The sequence below is a fragment of the Accipiter gentilis genome, chromosome 18, assembly GCF_929443795.1.
Source record: "Accipiter gentilis chromosome 18, bAccGen1.1, whole genome shotgun sequence".
Lineage (NCBI taxonomy): Eukaryota > Metazoa > Chordata > Aves > Accipitriformes > Accipitridae > Astur > Astur gentilis.
In genome coordinates, this window is record NC_064897.1 from 223,613 (window position 1) to 250,905 (window position 27,293).

General features: G+C 40.9%; 1 protein-coding gene across 1 annotated transcript in view; it reads left to right on the top strand.

Annotated features, from left to right (window-relative positions):
* Positions 1-942: 942 nt before the first annotated feature.
* STK38L (serine/threonine kinase 38 like) overlaps positions 943-27,293 on the top strand; it is a 38,752-nt gene continuing 12,401 nt past the window's right edge. The window contains exons 1-9 of the mRNA XM_049822125.1: positions 943-1,041; positions 16,805-16,949; positions 18,820-18,871; positions 20,342-20,464; positions 21,052-21,135; positions 23,813-23,936; positions 24,510-24,664; positions 25,509-25,611; positions 26,406-26,467. Of these exons, the coding sequence (XP_049678082.1) occupies positions 987-1,041; positions 16,805-16,949; positions 18,820-18,871; positions 20,342-20,464; positions 21,052-21,135; positions 23,813-23,936; positions 24,510-24,664; positions 25,509-25,611; positions 26,406-26,467 (903 nt within the window). The 5' untranslated portion in view covers positions 943-986. The remainder of the gene's footprint in view (positions 1,042-16,804; positions 16,950-18,819; positions 18,872-20,341; positions 20,465-21,051; positions 21,136-23,812; positions 23,937-24,509; positions 24,665-25,508; positions 25,612-26,405; positions 26,468-27,293) is intronic.

A 27,293-nucleotide genomic window follows, 5' to 3' on the forward strand; every position in this document is an offset into this window, starting at 1 on the left:
AAGTTTTGGCAGTTATTTGGCAAAGGATGTCTCCAAAGAGGTGTTTTTAGCAAATGCTATATAGAGAGCTTCAGATCTTCATCTTTTGTCTTTATGTGGAGAATATTTTTACTGTCTGTCAGGTGCCCAGACTTAAAGGAGGTGGAAATGACAACATGCTCAAACCACAGTTGGATTCAAATTGTCTTCAGTTTGGTGTGAGCTGCATCTATCCACATTACAGACAGTTGCCCAGTCCTCCTCTGCTGGGAGGGTCCAGTGTTCTGTGGTGCAGATGGGGATGGGGGAAGGATGCCACCTATTTTGTTTGCTTCATTTGGCCCTTGGAACACATTTTAACTGTAAGTCACATCCATTTGCTGTAGGAGTACTATCTGATGAGGCTGGGTTTCTAAAAGTGTTTGAGAAACCTGTTATAGACATGGCTAACAGTTACAGGCTTTTGAGATGATCAGGAGAAGCAAACATTTAAATCCAAAGATTCCAGCTACCCTCATCACAATGAGAGTTGGCATTGTGTCAGCTGCCAGGCAGGATTCATGTGCCTCCCCTTGGGTGCTTAAAAGTTGCACGTCCAAGTGAGTTAGTCATCTTAACTGAACTCTGTAGTCAGTGGAGATGAAAAAGCACTAGGAGGAGATGTTTGCTTCTACCTTCTGCAAGGGTGACTATTTTAGGACTCTGCCACTACAGCTGGTAGAACAGAGGTTAACAGTTTTTCAGGAGAAAAAGATGGATACAAGCAAGGCCCCGGTGGACTTCCAGTTGTGCAGCCTCGAATGCGAGTATACGCTCTGATACTGCTGTGTGACTTCTGAGTAGTTTTCTATGGCAGTTGAAATTTCAACAATAGTAAAATCTGCTGGCTTCACCTTAGTAAAATATCCCTGCAGGTGCATGCAAAAACTTGTGAATTCACAGACTCCTTTTGTTTTGCCGACAGCGTAGTCAGAATCCCTTTGTTTTTCTCCAGAAGAGCGTGAAGAATGTGCTTCCTCAATAGCAGCTGCGAAAGCCCCAGGGCCCTGTGTGAACAGCCGTGTAAGTAGGCAGAGCTCCTCTGCAGTTGCACCTCTGAAAAACCACGGGCGCAGGTCAACTGAGCTTTTTTCTGTTTTCTGCTGTAATTCTAGTTTTTCCCATAGTTCATTGTGCCATTTAGTGTTAAAAATAGGATTCCATAAAACATTTTTATGTTCCTTAAGTGCACACATTTTATTTTTCAAATGTGTATCTGTATGAAGGCTTGCCAGAGGAACAACTTGCCTTTCCCCAGTGCTGACCTATCTGACTATAATACTAAACTCAAGGTAAGAGTCAGGACTAATGCAGCGATTCCATGTCTCAGCTCTTTCTTCAGGTTTCTGGCAGCTTCTGAAAATTACACTTTGAAATTGTCCTCATAGTTTGAGAACTATATGTGGAGAGTGCTATGTAAGCCTATGTTATCTTGGATCTATTTCTATTACTAAATGGGTGGAGTTGGAAGGGGTCTGTTCCCCAGGCTGCTGTAGATACTTGTTAAAAGGCAGGATTCTCTGGTCAAGTTCTTCCCTTGTTCATACACCTTCAAAGTCGTCCCAGGATTGAGCCTGGGTTCATTTACCTTCCTTTGTAGTCAGTGGTGATGCAATTGCTGACTTGATTTACCAAGATGATGTGTTTTATGTTTCAGTTTTGCAAAGTACCTCAAGATCTGGGTAGAAAATACTTTAAAAGGCAAAACATAATTTGCTTGAAAGCTTTGAAGAAGGTACATCACATAGGGAAGCAGAATAAAGCTTGCAGCTCCACTTCATTGGAGAATGCTTTCTGGCATTATTAACATGAGGAATAACCCAAAGGAGAGGAAAGCAGCTTTGAGGCTTGGTACAACACCAAGAGACCTTTGCAGCTTTGGGCGTGCTGGGACTGAGGAGGGCACACCTTCCCTTCCAGAGGCTGCCAGCAAAGCAGCTTCCCTGTGCTTTCAGGATTTGCTGAAGTTTCCATAATTTATTTTATTACTGATTTATTTTGCAAGATTTTAATCAAGGGGATGAAAAAAAACCCCACCCAAACCAACATAGACTAGCCTCCAGATCTTGCTTCCATCCCTGTTCATTATCAACTTAGATCTGGGGAGAGCAATGAAATTTTTATTATGCATCTAGGCTAGGGAGGTAGGGCTCAGTATCAATTGGGGCATGATCTGTGCAATAAAAAGTGCTAGTTTTTGCACAGACCTTTTCTGACTGCCAGGAGTACTTCTAAAATAAGGGATTTTCCTTGGTTTTCTTTTTGTAAATGAGTGCAAGTTGAAATGTATTTCAAGACTTAATTGAAGCAATAATTAATTGTCTGAGGAATCGTAAATATAGATGTTTTTGATTCTGTAGTAATACTACATTATTAGACTCCTTTCTCTTTATTTTTGTAGTCCTCTTTGTATTTTCAGAAGTGAAGAAAATATAGCAGAGCAGCTGCTTCCTAGCAATTTGTGAAATTGAGAAGTAGTCTGTCTTAGCCTGTGTTATATCAATGTGACAAACTGCGTTCCTAATTTTATGTGCAGCTTTACCAGGAAACTGGTAAAACTTTCCAAATGTTGTCTATTTATCAGTACTTTAAAAGACAGCCGATTAATGTTATTTGCATATGAGCAACTGAATGTGTAAACATTGACTGGGGAGTCATTCAAATAAATGCTTTCATCTGGATTCACAATAGCAACATTTAGTCAAGGCTGAGTGTAGCTCAACTTGGAAATGTTATCACCAAACTTGGCCACTTGCAGTATATTAATATTTAATTGTCCTTTCTATTGCCTTTTCCCATATATTTTCCTCCAATTTCTGAAATCAGAATGAGACTATAACCCTGCCTTTGGAACAGTGAAAGACATCTCAGTTGCTTATCTTGCCACATACCCTTCTAAATCCACAGTATACAGATCAATGCCTCTTCTGCAGTCTATGGTAGGAGTTAACTTGTTGTCCAGTCTGATTGAATGGGCAGCTCAGCTCAGAGAAGTGAAATGACAAAGAAGGGGCCACATGTCTCCTAAGTTTGGGCGCCAGGTTAAATAATCAATTTTCATAATGAGTTAATAATTTTTTAATACTTCTTTAGCATCTTTACTCTTAAGAGCCCAGGTTCTTTGTGCATATGAACTTATTAAGCCTCCTGACATGACCTGCTAGCTACAGGAATGATCTGTTTGTTTTCATGTAGGGTAACTGAGGCACATTCCAAGTACATTTTTCTTTTCTTTCTTTTTTTCTGTAGGGTTTGTTTTTGCACATGGGAAATAAAATAGAATCCAGATCATCTGTTACTTAATGCAGTTTCCTGTGTTGTAGCCACAAGAGCATCCTTCCTCTGTACATACATCATCTGCAATTAGAAAAAGAAAGCTCAAAATATTAATGATTTCAGCGCTTGCATCATTGGCAAATACCAGGTTGTACTTGGCAAGACGATTTGTCCACAAGTCACCCCAGGTTGTACTTGGCAAGACTATTTGTCCACAAGTCACCATTACAGGTTGTGTTAGGGATACTTTCACTGCTAACTCTTCTGGTAGAGTTGTTGAGTAGAATGAGAGGAGATGCATTAAGGAATGAGTAAGAAATTAGAGTAGGCCTTAAGGTGGATGCTCCTGGTGTATTGCTGTAGATCAGGTACGAGGCTTTGCTCTAAGTCTTTGCTCTCAGCGCTCTTTGGGTGAGTGTAAAACTATTCAAGTACAAATTATGTCTGTGTCTACTGCATAGTGTGGACTTCTGCTCCATGTCAGCGTTGCTGTTTGAGCTTGCTTGTCCATGTCAGGCTTTATTCAACATACAGGAGCCAAGCAGCGCTCCAGGAGGAGTGCTCGGTATGGCTTCTGAAGCAAGAAGCAGCAGCACATAGTACAAACCCTTCCTGGTCTTTGTAAATATAGCCAGAGTTATTCATGAAGAGTGCAGCATGTGATACACTATCGAGGGGAGAGATGTTCAGCTGTTCATCATGATTAGCCTCACCATAACCATTTTCATCAAAATCAAGTGAATTGTGTTCTGCATTGTTCCAGCCTGAAGTAAAGAGGGATGTGAGAAAGTAGTTATAGCCTGTCTTTTGAAAGCTTTGCAAAGCTATCCTCTCCACCAGCCCATTTCCAAACGGAGCCAGCAAAAGTTGGTGCAGGAAGAACATGACTCATTGGTAAGAGTTAACGTTTGTTTAACAGTTGTCATTGTTACACTCTGGGGCTTATGTTGTACCCAATCTGATATAATTGGCCACTGTGAGAAGGGACAGTCCCATCCTCCTATAGCCACAAGTGTATCCAAACCCTGCTTGGATGTAGTTCAAATTTGGGTGCCTGCAAAAGGGACAGTGCTTTTCTTCCCCTTGTCCTCTGTGCCTATCCATGTTTCATTACTCTTCTTTCACCAAATTCAACATTTATGTAGTTGGAGGGTGGGACAAACCAACTTGCTGATTTTATGGAAGAATGGTCTCCTTTTTACAGGAGCATGGGGGTGGTTGGTAGCTCAGTTTTGTCAGGCTGCTGAGTTCACCTAGCTCGCCTGTGGCTGTGGCTGCATTATTGGGAAAACTGTAGGAGTCCATGGCCAGGACTGGAGGAATCAGCAAAGTGAGAGGGAGGGGCCCCTCTCTCTCAGAAGCAATTCATAGACCTGCATTGACACTCCTTGAAACAGAACTTGGCAGCAATATCTATCCTTTCTGTGTAAGGGCCTTGTGCATGGGGCCCATGCCCATAAGGAAATGTTAATGTTAAATAATATTTCAAAAGTGGAAATGATCTCATTCTTCCTACAGTTTATTTGGGTTTTTCTCTAGTTACTATTTATGGGAAATAGCTGGTTGTATCCAACTTGTCAAGCAATTCAGATTGCTGCCTGAAAGACTTCTTTATTTGCCACTTCACCAGTCTCCATCTTTATACATTGTTTGCACTGAAATGGAATTTCCTGCAGGTAACTCCACTTGTCTTCGTCTCTGCTTGACAGATAAAGAAATGGAGGCACAATGACACTTGGTCACCTTACAGGGCAATAGACACTTACAGCTTGAAAAGGAACAGTGAGAGCTGTTCTGCAGGAACACAAGTGTTGCTTTTCCTTCTACTTTCCTGTAAAGCCTTTACCTTTGTATGAGGTGACCTGTGTTCCATGAAGAGTCCTTCTTACTGATGAGTCTTGCTCCTTTTCTCAGTCAAGAGCATGCTTAGCCCACAGGACATGCTGCAAGACTGTTTTGAAGGCTTTCTTGGTGGGAAAGGTTTGCTCCTAAACGAGTTGTTGTCTTGTTCTCTTATTCTTGCCACAATCAATTTCATCTTGAAAGCATATGAAGCTGGGCTCTTTAAGATTTTTATTATTTTTTTTAATCTGGAAATTTGCCCATTCTTGCATGTTTAATTGTAGCATAGCAGCTACATACAGCGTAGTATCTTTACAGAAAATTAAGCAGATATCCTCTATTCCTTTTCCCTCTCACTTTCTTTTGCAGCTGGATATAGCCAGAGCTTTTACCCACACCCTGCTTTTGTCTCTCTTGTCCTTTAACTAGGAAACCAGATAATAGAATCAAATCTCTGAGATTAATTTAAAGGAAAACACCACCCATTCTGAGTGAGTTTTCCCAGGCCAAGACTGGAGAGTGACCTTCCACAGGGAACTAATGTCCATCACAAACCTCATCATCTTTCACCTAGGTGCAAATCTTCTATTTTCTTTTTCTTTTTTGCCTTTCTCTTATCTTCCTAGAAAGGCAGATATGTGATGCATAGGAGGGATCACGTGTGTATACACATAGCCGTAACAAAGCACTCCTCTGGTCGTTCTTCAGCCCTAGAGGAGAGGAGCAGTTGGGACATAAAGCAGTAGGCTGCAGAAGACTCTCAGATTTCATGAAGGCAAGGTTCTGTGAGTGTGCCGCTGAAAGAGCTGTTTTTCTCTATAACTAAACCTCTAAATCTCAGAAGGATAAGCCCCAGCTACCTACTTGCAGTGTATTTTTGTTCTCAAAGTGATATATAGATTGATACAGTGATATATATGTTCTCAAAGTGATATAAATGTTGAAATGCAAAAACACAGTTGTATTGACTGTTCTCCCCTAAAACAGTCTGATAATAAGGCAAAATGGTAATGTTTTCTCTTTTCAGTTGTCCTTGTTATGACTGTAGGGGTCAGATGTTGCCATTATGGTTCCTTCATGAAATAATATTTCTTTCTCCACCTTTGGTACTGATGGCCACAGCTCCTGATGGTTTGGTGGTAAGAGTATGGCACAGCTCCATCCCCACTGTTCCAAATCTGCTTCCCAGCTTCAGGCACTAGGAAGGTGGTACCACATATTCCTCTGTTACATCAAGAGACCACACACATCTTTTAATCTCTGTGTATCCTGGGCCTCATTGAGGTAGTCTGCTTTATGTGCCAACAGCTGTCTTCTCCTCCAAAAATCATAGTTAAAGAAATGAACTGTTGTAGTGGGATTTGAATGGGCAAACATCTGTTCTTTAGTATTGCATATACTAACAAGATGCACTACCTGCATTTGCAGCTTTTTAAGGCCAGAGGGATATTTTGTGCTCATTAACCCTGACTAGAGACATTGCACAGGCCATAGCCAGTCATTGATGTTCTGCATCTCATTTAGGGATCACCTCCTTTGCTGGCAGAGACTTATCATGTGTGATTACTACACTTAATTTGATTGATGTGATCTAAAAAGAGCCTAGCAAGAGTCAGGGATTCAAACGTACATCAGTAAAAAGAAAAACAAACTTAGTACTTTCTTCTCCTCCAGCATTCTCCAATGCAGAAGTCCCTTCTAGTTTCCAAAGGTGAAGCCGCCCTCTGCTTCTGCTTCTCTAGGCTCCTTAGAAAATAGAAAGGCTTTACAGCATCCCTAAAATTTGAGAGTAGAGTTTCTTGGATCAAAGCTGAAAATGTATTACAATTTCAAGGAAACTTTATGCAGGCACCACATTAGAAGCTCCTCCTCTTATTCTTTACTTCTGTCCTAAGTTATGTATCCTGGCCATGAAAGAGCCAGATGTAGAGAAATCCACTGTAACTGAATTTTACTTTTAGAGGGTTGTACATGTTTTGGAGTGGGACATATCTTTCATTAGACCTGAGTATAGTTTTATCCAGAAAACCGATAAGCAAGGAGGGAAGCAGATTTTTGGTTGTTGACCTTGCTCTGCTCGTAATTATTTCATGATCCAAAACATTGCAGCAAAATATTTAGCATGGGCTTTTTTATGCCAGTTAATTTAGCAGATCTTTAAAACAATGTTTTCTTGAATATGCCTGGATGCAAGTACCTGCTAAAAGCTGAGAGAATGCTTAAGTGCACAGGAATGCAATTACTTCAGTAGATAGAAGAGCCTCCCATTTTTTAGACCTTTCTAAGGACAAAGATTTGCAGCACTATGAAAGTTGGGGAGAGCCAGGAGAAAGGAAAGATACAAGTAAGCTAAAACAAGCTATGAGATGCCATTTCACTGCACAGCATTGTTAGCTTTTCAGCAAACTACTGATTTCTCTTGTCACCAATAAATTAAAATGCATCAATTCAGATGCCGCAGTAAACCCTGGAAGAGAGGGATGGCTGCATGGAACTGCAAGTCTAGTTCCCTCATTGTGTCTTGTGCTTTGTTTAGTCACCCAGAGTGTTGTCCTGAGCTGACCTCCGATTTGGAGCACTCCTTGGAAGACAGCAATGTGTGGATAACCAGCACCTCTATTCCCTTCCTGTTCCTGTTTTCTCCTCACTCTCTACATGAGGTTAATGGGATGGGTGGGGGAGTCCTACCTTGCAGCCACACACACGTGGACAGTAAAGCAATTTGAGTGGGTGCTGCTAAAACCCAAATAATTCAATTGTCTAAAAAAGCCCTCTGTAAAGAAAATAAAATGAGTTATTTGAAAGGACTGATCTCATGAAGATTTTGGTATGTCATTGCAAGTCATTCAGTGCTGAGTGAGTGTTCTAAGTACAGGATGTCTCAAAATGTACTCTTAACTTTGGGACAGAGCTATTGATAGTAGAGCATAAAGAATGTAATTTTATCGCCAAAGGTTGAGGCAAGTGGAGCCGAGATGGAAGTGACCTTATTAGTCAATTTGTGTTTCTAAACTACAGGTGACCAGTCTCCCATTGTTAATGAAAGCAAAGGTTACGATGTTTGGATCAAAAGTTTCTTTGGTACTCAAAGTGGGCAAAAGATTAAAAGGAAGAAAACAAAGTGCATATATTTTATATAGGTGTAAATATACATAGTCCATCTATATATATACATCCATATACATACATATTTTTGTGTATACATATGTAGTTTCACGCAGCTGGTATCTTTTCCCATCAGGGAAATGAATTTGTGTTTGTCAGCCGTGCTTGCTGCTAGTTGAAAGCAGCAGAGAACTGAATCACGGCCACTGTTCATGGGAGACCTCTGCTGCTTGGCTTCATTGAATAGCAGGAAATCCTGAAGTGCAGCACAACTCCAATATTCAGTTTTTATTCCATATTAGGAAATATTTCCTTATCATTACTGTGGGTGTGTTGGAATGATTTGTGTGATTAGTTTGTGAGACAAATGAAAAGACAAGGCCCTGTCACTTACTTCTGGCTTTTGGACAAACTCCATGGGAAGGAATGAACAGGCTCAGCCGGGGGAAGGGTGGCCCATTTCAATCAGCGCAGGTGAAACCAGCCTCACCAAAGCCATTTTAAAAGAAAACATTTCAGCCCAGTGTGGTTCCTTAATCTGGGTTACGCAGCTTCTCGTGCTGGCACAAAGCATTGAGTGGCAGCGGGAAAGAAACAAGCAGATGGTTTGATGGAAAGTGGGACGGCTTCTTTCAGAAACAGTACTGGCTAGTGCCAACTTACAGTGTGCATACAACCGTGGCCTTTGCTGGAGGTTTTTGTTGGTTTCTGGAGGGTTTTTTGCCTTGTCTACTGAGAGCCTCTCCTTTACGTTTTGGGGTATTTGTACATTTAGGAGTCTATCCCAAGATAGGAAACTAAGTTCCTTTGTTTTGAAAGCATCTCCTACTTGATGCATTGGGTCAAAAGCTCTTCTGGGGTTTAGGGGACATGTTGGAGCCAGCTACTGACACCCCGAGTTGCTTTCTGGGCCTTGCAGTCCCCTGGGTTTCCCTGGTGCTGTCGGTCCCAGAAGCGCAGCAGCTGCTGAGGCTGTAGGACCCATGCAGCATTTCCATCCCCGAGTCCTGTGTGTCTGAATGTCTCCTCAAGGTTTTCTCACGGTCGTGGGGGTCGGGCACTGGGAGTGTCCACTCTTTGGTTTACAAGCTGGGGCTGGGTGAGTCACGGAGCATGCTCTGCTTTTAGCTGTGACTATAACGGGCAACTTACCCAGACTCTTCATGGGGAAAGCAAGAATGACTTAAAATGGCTAAAACATTTGAACATCTTTTGCTTTTAAATAGCAAAGCCTGTTCCAACAGGGCTAATTTTATTTGGTTTCTTAGTGCTACTTTAAATAGAACAAATGTAATTCATTCTGTAACTTTAAAGTAGCAAAACTTACCAGAACATAATGCACATTGGGGAATGAATAACAAGCTAAAGGAAATGAAGTATATACATGAGGTAAATGAAGTCTCAGTGATGTCTCGTTGCAGTCTTGTTATTTCATTCTCCCTTCTCAGATGGGGACTTGTCAAAAATGGAGGGTGTCAGAAAAATGTGGTCTCAGCAATAACGTCGAAGAATAATCTGCATCTGAAGTATCTGATTTGTTTTATTTGGCAGGGAATGTTGCTTCCTTCAGGTAGCATATTAAATAAAATAGGGGCTTGTGAATAGTGATACTACTGAAAACATGAATTATATAGGAACACACCCCCCACCCCCCAAACATACCGCAGAGCAGTGCTTGGCAAACATGCTGATCTGATAACTATGAACTTCAGTAACAGCAGTAGCACAGCTAGCATCATCCAGATGCCAGAATAGGACTATTAGGTCAAAACCTATTGAGCTGGAGGGGTTTTTTTATTGGCATAAGTGAACTTGGGACAAGGCTCCATTCTGAACATGGAAAGCTGTATTTAGTAATAACACAAGTATTAAGATCAGGCTCCAAGAGTTGAAAAATACTGGCCCATAATTGAGGTAGATTGGAGTAGCGATGTTTTCTTGTTTGCTTGGTGCTTGGAGACTTCAGGATCCTGTAGTGTTTTGTTTGTTTCTGGAGGTTTCTTGAAAGCTTTGGAAGTGGATTTAAAGTGGGTTATAGAAAAAGAAGGCAGGGAACCTCTTCGGGAGGGGGTTCAGTATAAACAATTGGATGGTGAAAATATGCACAGCACAGTTGCTGAATTTGTGCTAGCAGAAACTATAGTGCAGAAAGTCATTTTCCCTCCAGGCTGATACCACAGTATGACCACTTTCTCCTTCTGTTTCATCAGCTCATACCACGTACAGTTGCGTGTTTCAGAAGTTGCTCAGGGTGCCTGGGTGGCTGCTGCTCCAGCTGCTGCTCCTCCCCTCACTCTTGCTGGTATGTCACACCACCTTGTCCTGTAGAGCCTTTGGTTGCTTATTTCATTTATCTGTCCCTGCCCACTGCCTTTTAGTGTGAATCATGCTGTTATTTGTGTACCATGTTGTTCTTTGTTTTTTTCCCATCTCTCTCTCCCCTCCGCCCCCTCCTGTCTGTCTTTAAGAGAATCCAAACAATTTGGAGACAGCAGGGCTGGCGCTCATACTTGAAGCCTTGCTCTATCCATGTGCTTCCCTAGATTTTTTTAAATATAATCCTTGTCAGCAGTGGTTTTAGAGCCCAGTTTTGTGAGTTGCTTTGCTGTGTTGCCTGTGAGGAGCCAAGCAGCATTACTAAGTCTGCTCTGGCTTCTCACCCAGAAGAGCTCCAGCACTATGCGCGGTGATGATAGCTGGCGTTTCTGAAGGTACTCACTTTATTGAGCTGTATGCCTTTACTTTGGAACAGGTCTGACACCGAAAGCCTGTCTCTCCTTTCTCTTTCACCTTCAAATTTTTGAAAAATGCCATTTGTATACTTCATGTCAGGAGCAAGCTGAATGACAAAGTGTGTCATGCTGAGAAAATGGGAACTTTGAAAGGCAGAAATATGTTTCAGTACCTGCCTTACCTGGAGGCTTTCATTCAAGAGCCAACTCCCTTAGAGTATATATGGAAACTTTATAAACTTTGCAGTTTTACCCTTTTAACTGCAATAGTAAACTGCTTTAGGGGTGTGCTTAGGTGCATAAATGAAAATTATTGTTGGCCTTTCTGTGAAGTAACATAGCTGTTCTGGAAGGAAGGATTGGTGTTCCCTGTCCTGCTGAACATGTATATAGCTTTAAATTTTAAATCTGAATCAGAGACCCAGCAGCATGATGTAAGTAGCATTGTTCTGTCACGTGGAAAAAAATGTGCTTTTCTCTCCAGGAGAATTGTATGTGGTGTTTGCTCCCTAACTTAAATATGCACTAAGTAATGAGTCCAGAGTAAATTTATTCTAGGGCTGCTGTGTAATTATACTACACATGTGGTTTCAAAAATAAGAATGATATTTCCATTGTGTGACTTAGTTCCAAGTTAATTTGGTAGTATAGATCCAGCCTTAATTTGATAGTAAGAACAAGCTATATGATGTAACACAGTTGTGCAGGAGACTTGCCTGTAAAGAGACTGTCACCTTCAGACCTGTTCTTATCGAGGTGAAGCCCTGTTGTGATACCCACCACTGTCTAACTGGCACAGACTTGCTCTTTTGCTGGCAATCTGTGTAAGAGAAAGCAAGAATTGATCAAATAAGTTACTGTAGTATCCTGAGAAATGTGACACTTTCTAATAAGGAAGATAGCTGGAAAGATTGTTTGCAGTTTTCACTGCTTGTAGCATACTCACATATTTATATTATCACTGAAGTGAGAAATTGTTAAAAAAGTAAATGTGAAAGGTTGGAAGAATATGTTAGAAGGATCTGAAATTATGAACTTAATCTGCTTTGTGGGAGGTGCTGGGTTTTGGTGTTTTGTTGTGGGTTTTTGTTTTTTGGTGTTTTTTTTTCACTTGTTGATTGAAATACTTCAATAGGAAAATCATCACTACAGTTCAAATGTTTGGTGACATGAAGTGTTATGATTATGCTTTCTACTCCACATCCCTGTCCTGTTTCTCTATTTTACCGGCTGGAAAGTATGCCATGGGGTAATAAAACTAATTTCTTGAGATCTCATAGCACATCTGTGTCGGGATCCTGTTTCATCTGTCACTATTCTTTTCTCTTTAAAGTCTAGAGGTACCTGGATACATAGAAATGGGCTCTAAAATTACCGAGGGTGTCAAAACTTCCATCCTTCCTGCCAAGTGACAGCTCTGTGCTTTCCCTTGCCTTTACACATCCTGGATGTCCCAAGCTAGGGCTGTGAAGGCTGTAGATGATGTGCGAGAGGCTTGGATTTTGTATTCTTATCCTTTCCTGATTAGAAAGTGATCCCACAAAGTGCCAAGTGTGTTTTTCAGGGGAGGAAAGTTCTCCAGGTGCCTTGATTTCTTTAATCTCTCCTCTTCAGTATTGTTCTAGCAGGTGGAATTGTATGCCTCAGTGATTTTGCTCTCATTAACTGGAGTCTTAATCCAATAGCCTAATATGAAAACATTAATGATGGACTGTGGGAGCTGCCAAGAAGTGCCCCAGAGAGGGCATGAGTTTTGAGTTACCAGTTGTGTAGCAGAAGCTGGGTGTGGGGTTTTCAATGGTGGAAATGCTTTCAGGAAAATCAGTTGAGGGTTTGACTTAGAGCTGTCATGATAGATGGAAGCACAGACTGAAGTTGTAGTAAACACTGCTTGACCTTTCTCTGCTTCCCATCAGGAAAGATCTGGGAATAAAAAGATCAAACATATGCTTGGACCAGGCAGCATTTTTCTACCAGAAGGGAGATGGTTGGTCAGGAGAGACTTGCTCAAAGGAGACTCTTGAAGACTCCAGCTTGTTAGCATTGGGCCTGTTGTCCTTTTTCTGCTGCTGTACCCTGCTCTCCCTTGTCCTTCAGGAACATCCTTCAGCTCCTCCCCATGTCCCACCTGCCTCTTGGGGAAGGTGTTCCCTGGTCACCCCACATCTGTAGCTCCTCATCCCTCTCTCCCCTGCACCCAGACCATAGGTGCTTGCTGCTGGGCAGAGCAGGCACTGGGAGAAATGTTCACTCTGTGAGTTCAGCCATCTGTCCAGGAGGCACAGGCTTGATTTCTGAGCCAAGCAGCGCATATGGTGTCTCTCCTTCTGGCAGCTCCGAGATGTTGTCCTGTGGGCTGCCCGCTGCTCAGTGTCTGCTGTTGATTAGATAGGTTTGATGTCTCTCTCATTCGCAGCCGGTAGTGTATCACTTTTTCCAAAGTAACAGGCTCTGTGGAAAGAATGGTCTTCAGTCCTCCTCAGCCAGAGGAGTTTTGGCCAAATGTGGTTGGTTGGTTAATAAGACCTTCTTCATGGTCCAGGGAGCCTAATGCAAGGCTGGTGATGCAGCAGGAGTAGAATGGTTCCATTATGCAAATGGCATGAATTTGGGTGGATTAGTAGGTTTTTGAGGGCATTTCCAAGAACTATGGGTGGCACCTTTTCAAAATGTTCCCATTAATGTGATGAGGTAAGTAGAAGTAGTGTGCTGTCAATAAAAGGCCCCATTTTGAAGCTTTTTCCTCCCTGCACCCATCCCCTCCAGCATCATTTGTTTACAAAGGTCATGCTTAAGGACTTTATTTGGTTACTCCCAACTGAATATTTTGTTTGGGATGTGGATTTGTACTTTGTTTGAATGTTTATTAGTGGAAGCAGAGAGACAGGAGGAAAAGGATGAAGAGGTTTCCTCAGCTGTGAGTTGATGTAGTATTTTGCAGGGTACCTTGTGTCTCCTGCCAGGTCTGTGCTCTTTTCCACTTTGGGGAGCTTGGAGAGCTTAGGGTACTTCTCAGTTTTACAGAGTTAGTTGGGGTTTTTTTCTCCCAAGGTGACAGGGCTAACTGAGGACACCTGGGAACACCAGTTGCAAACTGAGCAAATGTAAAATAAATTCTGTCTCAAGGAAATGTTGTGCTGTGGTACAGCATGGTCGAGGCAGGGCTAGTGGCGTGTGTGCAGGATACGTGGGATGCTGGGAGCAAACGCTTCTGGTGATGTATCCCTTCTGCTTTGGTAGGCTTATGCTTTGGTATGATGGTGAAGTCGATACAAGTTTCTTCTCTGGTATCTAACTTTCTCTGAGCTTGCTAGTTTATTGGTTGGGTTCTCGTCTGTATTTTCCTACTGTAGAACCACAGTGAGGGTCAGCCCCGCTATTTGTAGCGTGGTGTGCTAGTGCTAGCATTGTTATCTCCTTTTTTACAGGCTTAAAATCAAGTGGCTTAGATTTGTTCTTTGGTAACATTTGTGAGTATAGGAGCATGGGGAAAACAAATTAACAGGAAATGAAATTGCAGTGTTATTTTATCCTACCAGGAATACATGATGTGCAAAGGATAAATATCCTGTTGCTTGCCAGTGCTAGAGTGTGCTCATTATACCTTAAGTAAAGGTTAATCCATTTCAAGCCTGGGTTAATGCTACACTATCCTGATACTCTGAAACGATCAGAAGGCAGGTTTTTACTCTATTAGGTCATTTCTTGAAATAACTTAATCACAGATGCCAGTGTGTAGTTAGCAGTTGCTCTGTTTGATTTGGGTGTGTCAGCACGCTGTAGGTTTTGCTCTCTGATACCTGTTTTATATTTATCTTTTCCCACCTATCTAGGGAGAAAGAGAGTTTAATATTATTATTAGACTCAATAGGGAGAGCAGTACTCGCTTCTCCCAGCTTTTGGAGAGGTGTCCAATATGGGGTACATCATTGTGTAAAGAATAAAACCCCTTAATTGTTAGTAAAAACTAAGAGTTGACAGCTCTTATCTTTCTTTAGTAGAAAATTGAAGAGGATAAAAGATTGATTAAAAAATAGAAATATTGACATCATCTTAAAGCAGCTGTAGTGCTATTAAAACCTCTTAGTATATGTATGGAGAGATACATTTTTATTCTCAGAACTCTGGCATCTCGCACACCCCAAAATACACAGCTAAAATAATATCTACGTAATGCTATGAAATGCCTTTATTTGTGACACAGCAGCTGTGTTTCTGGCAACAAATATCTTATTGTTGCACCAAATCTAATTAAAAATCCACAAGATAAAATGCCATCCTCACAGAGGGTAGCAGGCAAATCCAAAACAAAAAACTCACAGCAGAGTTAAGCAATCTTCCTGTCCCGATGTGGATGTACAAATATTCTTCTATATGAAGCATTTAATCGGTTCACCTTAAAAGGTATTAGGATCCGCTTGAAGATCATAAGCCTAATTTGGGATTTGTCTTCCTCAAAATCCCCTGGTGAAATAAAAGGATCGTGTAAATAATCAGAAGGAATTGTATGTACTTCTGCATAATTTTCCAAAACCAACCCCAAAACAACCTGAACAACTGAGCATGGGGCTGAGATGCTGCTGTTCATGGTTCCCCTTCATGAGGCTCTCCTAAAGTGTCTCAACCCGCTTCCAGGTAGGGCATGACTCCTAGGACAAACTGTGCTTTAGTTTGTTTGTTTGTTTTGATCTCCCCTGGCTTCCCTAGACCAGCTGCAAGAGACACAGGACTGGCCTAAGATGCCTTTTCCCAGCATTAAAAGCATTGTTCTAGTACATCCAAGTTCTTTGTGTTCAAGATGAAAGCTATTGAAGAGAGCAGCCTTTCTTCTTTGCTCTTTCTTCCTGATTATTAAGTGCTCAGTGACCACATGCTCTGACCTGTAAGTACTTTATCTACATGGGTAATGTGTTTACAGCTGCCTAAGAAGATTTCCTCCCTAAATTTGAGAATCCAAATACAGGGAGCTCTGTAACAAACAGCGGCTACAGAAAACACTCACTTCATCAGTGGCATGGCACAGTGGTGGTCGGAAAGGAAACAAATGGAAAGACTGGTTGCCTAATAGCCTTGTGATGGGGAAGGGTTTTCTATTCTTGGTGGTTGGTTGTTGCTTTAAAAAACCAACCAAACAAAAAAAACACAACAGAACTTTTCCATTTAAATTTATGGCAATTCCATTATTTCATTTTCATGTGATGGTTTCTAGAAATCTCCCCAACTGTCTACATGTAATTTGGTTGAGCGGCTTTAAAATTCAAAGATATTTGATGTCTATCTTCTTTCCTTGAAATAGCTTCACCTCTGGATGGATTAGGAGTTTTGTCCATTTACTTTTCATTTTACCCTGTCCTTTTGGTAGCACCTAGAATTTTTGGAGTCTGAAATGTTCATAGAGTGGTGACATGTCCAGCTGCAGGAGCTGCCTGGTCCTCCTCTCGCTACTCCCTTTTTTCTTCCCATGCTCTGCCACCTCTTCCCTCCCCCAGGCTGGGCTCAAGTCCACCGGAGGTACGTTTTCCTCATTTGTGGACAAGCACTGCCGGGTGAGCTGCCTGTAGCCTGCAAAATTCTTTGCTATGATTCACCCTTTGTTTTGCCAACTTGTTGTTATTTTTTTAGAGAGTGGATAGTAAGTCCTCCTGCTATCTTGGGATAGTTTTATAATACAGTTTTTTAATGGAGTTTCTTATATCTTAAGAACAGTGCCTTTCCTGTGAATTCTATAGTGTCTAAGAATTTGGAGATGGAGAGTGGGAAAGAGGTGTATATATATTTTTTTTTAATCATTTTTTTTCAAGTGAGTAATGATTTGACATGCTCTGTTTCAGTACATGTTACCATGGCAATGACTGCAGGGACTACAACATCCTTTCCCATGAGTAACCACACCCGGGAGAGAGTGACGGTGGCCAAACTTACGCTGGAGAACTTCTACAGCAACCTAATTATACAGCATGAAGAGAGAGAAACCAGGTACTGGCTCTGCTTCCTCTTGCCCCTCTTCAGCTACTCTTGGTTGGCTTTTGGCAGTGTTTGTTCAAGGGCATTTTGATCCCCATGCATGGAGCAGTTCTTGGAAATTTTTCTCTCTGTACTTGGTAGCAAGGAGCTAATCCCTGAAGGGCACAGGTTACCTTTCAGCTGCTGGCTGTGCTGGTAGACCTGTGAACATCCCCTGCTACTGCATGCACCAAGCAGTCACTGAGTGACCAAGGACCTCCACTTTTGATGTTCTCGTACAATTTACCTCCTCATCAGATTATTACCACTTTGTGGAAACCACTCTGTGCAGGGTCTTATTTTGCAGCATGTGTGAGGTTTCTACTTCTGTGTGGGGGGTTGGTGACCTCTGATTCCTCTGCGTGTGCCACAGGGAATAAACTCTACAGAGGTAGATGCTTCAGAACTGTTGATGGGTGGTAACTTGGTTTTCTGTCAGGCAGTGGTTCGTGGTGTCTATTCATGCTCTGCAGCATGGAGCTTATGCCAAGACTCATAAACCCTGCAGAAGGGAGTGTATAGGACTGACAAGAAAGGTGTTTGACAGGGTGATGGGGAAAGGAAAGGAGGCAGAGAGCTGGGGGTGGCCTGGTGTGAAAATAAGGGGCAGTAAAGAGCATAGGGTTAGTGGCTCTTGGGTGGGCAGGAAGAATTTGGGGGATAATGTAATACCCACCTCTAAATTTTTCTTGGGTGGTGTTGACTGGTATTCTGTGTGTTGGTCATCTTCACTTTAACTTCTCTTGTCAGTGCCCATTCTGCCTCTGATGTGGTGAAGTGCTACTTGAATTAAGTGTCAAAGCACCAAGCATTTGATTATAATGAATCTTGTGTTTCAAATTGTCATCAGCATGTGAAATTATCATTCCCCTGTGTCATCAGCATGTGAAATTATCATTCCCCTGGTAATATGTTTTTAATTGAGGGGTTTTCAGCCAAGCAGCAGGATTTCTCCCTTCATATTTAGTTATTAGCCCATGTAATTGAGTTGCTTCTAGTTAGGAGAATAGACTGTCTACTGAGGGCCTTTAATTTAGGGGATTCTGCTGTATTTCCCAAAGTGCAGAAAGATACTAGCAGCCTGGCACCCAGCCTTCAAACTCTTGGCTGCTGCTAGCGGGTAACCAGTTGTCTGAAAGCTGCACCCTGACAGTCATAAAGAAGCATCCCGCAGGTGGAAGAAGAGGGGTCCAATAGGCAACATTGCCAAGTGCTGACCCCCTGCCATCTCTGGGGTACTCCCAGGCTTCACTCCCTGCTCAGACCCTCCCAGCCTGGCATGGCACCAGCTGAAGTAGCTCCTGGAACCGTGAGCCCTGACCCAGACAGGACACTAGGAGGAGATGATGATGAATCCGGGGGGTAGAGTTAGTTGGCCCAAGAGTAAGGGGAGTAAGACCAGGTGAGTGACCAGAGAGAGGTCAGGAAGGCTGACGGGTGGGAGTGAAAGCTGGAGCTGGCTGAGGCATTGGAGGTAGAGCTGAAATAGAAGTGGTGAAAAAGACATGTTTATTCTGATTCATAATCCTAATTTATAAAAACAGCCTTACTTCAACAAGATTATATGAAGAAATATAAATCATTAGAATTATTATATGTTTGGACTTTTAATGCCTAATTCTGCAAATACATAAATACGTGCTTAAATTTGCTTATACATTTTCAGCAGCTTTGGTCACAAATGAGTAAATGGATGGAGTGGGCAGTAAGTCTTCAAATTTCCATTTGAGGCAAATTCTTTTGTGTCTGGAATATGTGAAGTAAAGGCATTGTCTTGCTGTAGCATTATGTTTGTTTTTAATAAATAATAAAAAAAGCAATCTCCTGTTTCTCCACTTTGCAGGCAGAAGAAGCTAGAAGTGGCTATGGAAGAGGAAGGCCTTGCAGATGAGGAGGTAAATACTACTTAAGTAACCTTTGAAGAGACTGGTTTGCTTTTGTCACACTACTTCAAATTGGCATTACAGAAACATTAGCTAATTAAGTTTTATTTTGTAAATGAATGTTGCCCCTGTAAATAAGTTGTTTGTTAGGGAAGGTGTGAATATGCTTGAATGATACTTGCAATAGCTAAGGCTTTTCATGCCACTCTTAGTCCTTATAGAATCATAGAATCGTTTAGGTTGGAAAAGACCTTCGAGATCATTGAGTCCAACCATCAGCTATGCCCACTAAACCATGTCATGAAGTGCCTTGTCTATGTGCTTTTTGAGTACCTCCAGGGAGGGTGACTCAACCACTTCCCTGGGCAGCCTGTTCCAATTCCTGACAAATGTCTTATAAGACATATGGCTGCAGCAAGTGTATAGAATGCTTTTCAAAGATTAAAATTGTTTGCCATTGTCTTTAGCAAGAGAAAAAGGTGAGATGTGCTTAGAAGAAGGGAGTAGAAAGCAAAATGCTGAACCATTTTTTCTTGATTGAAACAATAAACTGGGCACATGCTTGCTCCATTTGGATATGGATGAGGAGGAATCTCTGTCTGGTTGGTATCTCTCAGAACTTTGGTCAATAAGTTGCTTTTCTGAGGTCCATCATCCATGGCTGCCTGTACTGCCTTCAGGATAGGCAGGGAAATAAGTAGGAACAGTGCCTCAGTAGTTTCTGGGTTTGTGCTGCTGCGTAGCTTCTGGGAAGAGCGAAAAGCGAGTGTGGGTGCGTAATGCCACCTTGTGGTTTTAAATGACGCTGCAATCCTAGTACAAAATCTGGCAGGTGCGTAATCGATGGATCTGGTTAGCAGTCTCTGAGATCTTCTCGGCAACTTTGGGAGCATAGCTTGGTGTTCATCTTCTCTCAGAGTGAATCCCATTGACATTGCTATAGAACAAAATATATGACAGGATTTGGACATATTTTTCTTTCAAATGTGATGTTTGCCTGCCATAAATGCAATAGATTTTGCTATAGATAGTGTGAGTTGGATCTCTGCTGCCTGTTAGGGTCCTTGTTGCCTCTCATCACTTTTCAGTGGGGTGCAAGTTTCAGTTTTTATTGGTCCTTTGTAATGCCCCAAAACAAGAGTCCTTACCTCAGCTAGTGACTTTGGTCTTTGGACTGATGTACTTTGTTTGAACCAACATGATTATTTTTTTTCCTCTTCATTATTTTTTATTACTGTTTCTTTATATCCAAGTAATACAAAAAATAAAACAACCCCTCCAAAAAAGTGAAAATGGGCCTGAGGTCTCTATATAGGAGACAGTGCTCATGGATGATACTTTGAGAAATGCAGAAAGACTTCTCCTTTTACATTTTCTCTGTAATCCTAATGGGGGAGAGAATACTTCACAGGAAGGGAGATTGTATATCTTGATTTTCTACTGTCAAATGACTTACAAATTTCTGTGTATGTGTCTCCTTAGAAAAAACTGCGCAGGTCACAACATGCTCGCAAAGAAACAGAGTTTCTGCGACTGAAGAGGACTAGACTTGGCTTGGATGACTTTGAATCTTTGAAAGTTATAGGAAGAGGAGCATTTGGGGAGGTTTGTGGCATTCTTGCTTGAATAGGATGTTCAAATTGGATTCAACGTTAAAATGAAACATTTTAATTGCAGAATAAAAAGTTACAGTTGGGGGGTTTTATTGCAGAAGAATAGCTATTTGAGTAATTGTGCAAGTGTAATAAGCCCAGTAATGAATTACGTGCAATGATTTCTCAAGGTACCTGGAAAGGCCCTTAGTTTCCCACAGCTTCCCAAACTGATGTTGCCCATGTGGCCCCCTGAAATGATGGATTTGCAGTGGCACAGCTCCTCTCTGTAAACATCTTCCCTGTCCTGTGTCATATCACAGTTGTAGCTGCTCCTGAATTGTAGCGTATGCAATCTCATGGCTACCTGGAATTTACTGTGCCTGCTAACTTTTCCTAAAACAGTAACTACTTCAAATTGTTCATCACTAGTGTTAGTGTTGTACATGGTGTAGAAATATTTCTTTTTTCCATGTGTTTTTAAATGTTTAACAAAAGAACTTTTCCATGTCCAGCAATTTTGAGCCTTCTGGTAGATTCCAGACTGGGGTCTAGTTTCTGAGGTAGAGAAGGTTGATGGGGTTATATTTCTCATTATAGGTACGCCTTGTTCAGAAGAAGGATACGGGTCATATTTATGCAATGAAGATACTAAGAAAAGCTGATATGCTGGAGAAAGAGCAGGTTTGTGTTGTATAAGTCCCCTAGATTTCAAACTTATGCTGTCTAGAATGTTGCCAAAGTTCTTTGTGGCAGATACTATTTGGTCATATTTTCCACTTGGAAAGCCCCAGTAATGGTATAGCAATCCAAAGCATCTATGGAATTGCTACCACCATACAAAAGAATAAGTAGAAGTTAGGAAATAAGGTCATGTAAACAGGATTTTCAAAAATGTTTTATTTACAACCAATTTGGAATAGTGACAAGACTTTTTTTTTTTTTCTCCCTTCGTTTATCAATGCAGACCTTATAGTACTTAATCTGTAAAAGTGCATTTAAAGGAAAATGCTTTTTGAAAAGTAATACTGTGCCAAAGTAAATACTGAGAATATTTGTTTTCTTTTGGTTAGATACTAACAGATGTCACGTTGTTCATTGGCTTTGTTTTCCTTTGTTTTGCTTTTTAGTTGGGTCTTGTTTTGTTTTGCTTTGGTTTTGTTAGTTTAGTTTTGGGTTTGCTTTTACTTTTTAGTTAGCAATTCCCTGCAAATTCTTGGTAGGACACAGCAAGTACTTTAGCACCACAAAACAAAGAAATCGAGTGTGGGTGTCTCGAGCAAAAGGGCAGATAAAAGAGGACTTCTCCTAACCAGTCCAAACCTAACCCATCATTTACTCTTATATTACATTTCCCTGCAGTGGTACTTGTACTTCATTTTTTTTCCTGGCACAGACTATTTTGTCTTCTCAAGCCCATGCCCTGAGTAAAGGGAACCAGAGGAGCAACATGTTCTGCACAGCAGCCAGGATGCGTATGGCCCTCTGGTTGAATCCCTGCCCCCATTTCATGACATGATATGGCAAAGAGGCTGAGCTCACACTCTCTCCATTTAGTTTGGGATGGTATTCTTCCCTGGAGAGTGTTTATCTTCTGCTGTAATTTTCATTGCCTGGTTAGTTCAATGGAAAGCAACACAGGACACAAATACAAGAAAATTAAGATATCCCCCCCCCCCCCCCCCCCCCGCAAGCCTGATAGCACTAGAAGATATCCTGGCTGTTTTTTAAGCAAGGTTTTAATATTATATTTTATAGCTACATTGAGGAGTGGAGGGTGGAAAGAAATATTTTCTAATGAGAATAGATAGAGCTAGATAAATCAATGTTCGAGTGCCTACTACAGAGAGAGAACTCATTGCCCTGTGAAACCCTGTGAAAAGAACACATACATGTAAAGATGCTTCTGGCCAGTTGAACTGGAGAAGGGGTGTAGAAGACTCTGCTGCTTATTGGAAATAGTCCTTGAAGCTGGAATAGTGGTACATATTTTCTCTCCAGAAGTTGCTTTCTGTTGTATGAATAATGAAAACCTTACAGCTGTCAAGAAGTATTTTTCCATGCATGTGTCTTTCATTTTCCTTCAGGATGAGGGCACATTCTAGTGAAACACACACCCCTGCTCCAATCTCCATCATTCTTAGTTTGCAATGAATTCATGGGGTAGCAGCTCTCCGTATGTTTTTCAAAGCCTCAGCTGGGACTGGAATATCCTGAGCAAGGTCAGATGTTCCCAAACTCACTTGCCCAGGACGAACATCAGCAGCAGTAGTGGCCACATCCATTCTGGGCCAGCTTCATGCACATCACTTGGAGCAATGGCTCCATCTTCTCTTCCCTTTCCCCCCCTTGAATAGCCCAAGACCCTGACCATTTTTGCACGGCTCTAATACTAGCCACTGAGCTCATTGCTACCTGCCATCATCTGTAAGGGCTGAAACTCATCCTGGCTCTTTTCTCACTTGGCCAAGGCACTTGCCTTGCAGTTCAAGTAAGATTTGCCACGTATGCGTGTAGGAGCAGTCTCCATGTACCATCTGGAAGGGGTTCATGCACCATCAGCAGTGTGTACAATGTGGCTTTGGAAACCAGACAGTAGTTACTGTAAGCCAGACATTTCTCTCTTCACAGCGATGAAGGAATTGGGTTTTGCAGGAAGTAATTTCATTTAGATACTGTGTGACCCTTGCTAGAGAAGATTCACCAGGCTTATCTTGCCAAGTTTAAACAGTGAGATATCTATATAGAAGTAGCTATTAGCTCTTTGTTTCTTTGTTTGCATATATGAGAAATCTGGTAACTTCTGACAGTAATCATAATGCATCTACCATTTTACATCTCGGTTCTTACATTCTTTAAGACCAGCTCTGGCCTTTTCCAATAATTTTGTCAGTATTTGCACCTTGAGTTGCACAATACATTTTTGTCTGAGCTTGCAGTAGGGACACTACCATATAAAGCTCTGTGGTGATCAGCTCTGTAATTTTTTGGAATGTTCCTATTTCATTTTAGGGCATAGCAAAGAAGGGAGTTGCACTTTTCCACCAGCTTCATTAGTTCCAACAAACAAAAACAGCTTAACAAGCTATGCTTTGTGTTTCTAGAGATTGCTTCTGCAAAGTTGTGTGAATGGTTATTTTCAACATTGAGTTGACTTCTGTGGGTTTCTGGTGGGTATTTTGTGAGGACTTTGTAGGATCTAGTAAAAACTTACGAAAAATATGAGTATGAAAAGAGCATGAAAAATAGTTTCTTTGCTAAAGATCATGAAAATATATTGTAGGACTAGGAATATAATATGGTATTGCTTGTTGAAATATTTAAATTGTCCTTTAATAATAGTAATTCTTAAAAAATTTAGGTGGCCCATATCAGAGCAGAAAGAGATATTTTGGTGGAAGCGGATGGAGCCTGGGTAGTGAAAATGTTTTACAGCTTTCAGGATAAAAGAAATCTTTACCTGATCATGGAGTTCTTACCTGGAGGTAAACTGCATGTTGTAGTGTTAGGTGATACAAGTACTTCTTCCTTAGCTTTTGTTGTCAGCTTCATAAAATGTTAGAAACATGCATGCTTTGTAACTTGTGATAATAAAAATTTTAACTTTGTTTTAAATGAAGTCCCAGTAATCTAACCATTCCTGACTTCTAGGGGAAGGAGAAGTGTTATGAAGGGGTGTCAAAATAGACTTGGATTAAATAATTATTCTAATCCAATGTTCTGATTTTTACTGCTGAAGCTATTAACAGTAAAAAAAAACAACAAAAAAGCTCTTGTTTAAACAGTTTGTTTATGCGATACATGTATTATGTGTTAAAATTCACTATATCTTCCTGGGCTATACAATTAAAATTCCTACTTAGGATTTTCAACAGTTTACATCCAGTTTACTAAAAAAGTATGTTGGGTTTGTAGGTCCTTGCAGTAATAGTTTTATAATTAGTAGCTGTAAGGCCAGTTACAAGGTTAAATTTCGATTCTACTGGGGTTTCACAGAGAATTAGTCTGGTGGTTAAAATGTTCTGATTTCTGAGCTGTATTTTCTTCTCTTTGATTAGGTGACATGATGACCTTACTAATGAAGAAAGACACCTTATCAGAAGAGGAGACACAGTTTTACATTTCTGAAACTGTGTTGGCCATAGATGCTATTCACCAGCTGGGATTCATCCACAGAGATATTAAACCAGATAACCTTCTGCTGGATGCTAAGGCATGTAATGTGCATGTTAAACTGCCTCTGCTTTAAACATCTCATTCTGCAGATAATGCCATTTATAGTGGTGCTAATTGGTGGGAACCAGTAGGGCTGCACCAGTGATTTAAACTAGCTGGAGTAAAGGCAGAAAATGGTCACTATCTTTTTCTTGTAGAACACCAATATACTTAAAGCGAAATTGCCCTTGTTTTTTGTTGGAAAGCCTTTTAACCTTTTAAGTGAGAAGGGTATCCAGGTGCTTGCATTCAGACACATTAAAAACATACACTTAGTTACTCCAAGACGAATGAAAGCATGAAATATTCAGGTGGTGTTAAATAATCAGTTCAATTCCTACAGTTACCTCATTTGTTTTATTACCTGCTCACCAGCGGAAGCACTCTGTCTGTTAAGACGGACTATAGTGAGCCATGAAATGGACCCAATAAGCATCATACGCAAGCCTTTACACTATCTAGCATTGATGTCTGGAAACCTGATTAAAGCCAGGTTACCATCAAAGCAAAACAAAATAATTTTGTCCTGGAGGCTTTCTCAGTCTGTGTTATCCAGTTCAAATCAAGAACAGGCAAACTAGCTGCCCTCAGCTGTTGCAGAATTGTAGGTTTAACCATTCCCAGGGGCAATAACCTGTTGGAGAAAAAACACACTCTCACAGTACACCAAGACTCAGTCATTATTTGCCTACTTGTCCTGCATTAGGTAATCCTGTGCTAGTCCATCATGGCCTAAGAAGGCACAAGCAGTTATTAAACTTTCTTTTTCGAGCACTACATTTATAAAGTATGTTTTCATCCTCTCTGATTTTTTTTTTTTTGTTTTTTTGGGGTTTTTTTAGGGTCATGTAAAACTGTCTGATTTTGGGCTATGCACAGGTTTAAAGAAAGCTCACAGAACGGAGTTCTACAGAAACCTTACACACAACCCACCAAGTGACTTCTGTAAGTATAAGGTGTCCTAGTTAAACATTTAAATCGTTTTGAGTTGCAGCTTTGCCACATCATAATTTATTTCTGCTGGGATAAGCAAGATTGGTCAGGCTGATTGCATTTAATTGGAAAACTGGAAATGCATGTTCCCTGGGACATGGAAGCATTTCACAGGAAAGAAATTATGATTTCTGCAGTGATAATGTATTTTTGCACATTTGTATGCAGATACACATACACCTAGTGTAATGTGTCTGCATCTTAATGTATTTTTCATAACAATGTTAGCGAAGTTACAGAAGCACTCTTGCAGAAGGGACATGGGTTTCATGTGCCAACTTTCTGAAGTCAGTGACAATCTCATGCAGCTTTTCATAAGAGTAAAGTTGTTCATCAGCATGCCTTGGTGACACATCCTCATTAGTGTTTTATTCTACAAATGTAAAATTTCTCTGCAGTTCTTCTTGGATTCTTCTTGTTGCTTAAAAACCCATCACCTGTATCTGAATATACGTTGCCAGCTGCAACAATAAGTGCTGTTGATCTCAGATCAATCTGTAAAACTTTTAGCAAGTTCTAATTTAGAATTGCTGATCATGTGTCCTACTTGTATGAGTTTCAGCTGCAAATTGGACACTAGTTATTCATTTTCATTTTCCCATCTCCAGTTATAATTAAATATTTGTTTCTAGACTAAAGCATTCTAAAGATACAAAATAGTTATTCTTTCAAAACAGAATGTTATCAATCTTTTATTTTAATTCTCACAAATGCATTTATTATCTAATAACTATTTTGTAAATTAGCATTTCAGAATATGAACTCAAAGAGGAAAGCAGAAACATGGAAGAAGAACAGGCGACAGCTGGTGAGTTAATGAAATTATACATAATTAATTTTTCTTTTAAACTATTTACAGAAAACATTAAATAAAAACTCAGCATTAATGCTACTGGTTTTAAAATCTGAAAGGTCCTCATCCATCACAGATGTCACTCTCTTCAAGCTCCTAAAATTGCAGATAACTCAAAAGACGGTGGTTTAGTGATTCCAGTTGTGGAATAGCTCAGAGATCAGGGTTGCTTTGTCTGTCTGTTTTCTTGAGTATCTTGAGATTGTCTCCGAGACTGAGCTGGTATTGACACTGTGTGTGAACTCCTGGGTTTAATTCCTGCAGTTCAGTGTCGCAAGAAGATGCGTAGCTTTGTGGTTCTTTTTCAGAGAATTGTGGGGAAAACTTCTTTGTCCTTCCGCTGAATGGGAGTATGATGGAAAGGCAGTGGAGTGTATTGGCACTGGAGTGCTGCAGCCTGGGTTTATAATGAAGAGTGGTCAAGTAATAAAGGAAGCTGTGGCATTAACTGAATCGAAGGAAAACATCTGTCAGCCACAGGATTTCAGAATTTCAGCCCTGCTCCTGATTTTCACAAAATAGCAGTTGTAAAAACCTCAGTTTTCAAATTTTGGAACTTTTTATTTGCACACTCTGTTTAAAAAGTGATATGCTGCAGTATTCCCAAAAAGCTTTTGGGTTGTTTTTATTTTCCTCATGAGACATAATGAGATTACATTGCAATCATGCCACCTCAGGGGCTGTATTTCACACCCTTACTCCCACTTGGAGTTAGGTTCCTGAAAAGACTCCAGGTCAGTAAAGACTGATGTGGCAGAACTGTGTGGTGAAGCTATATGAA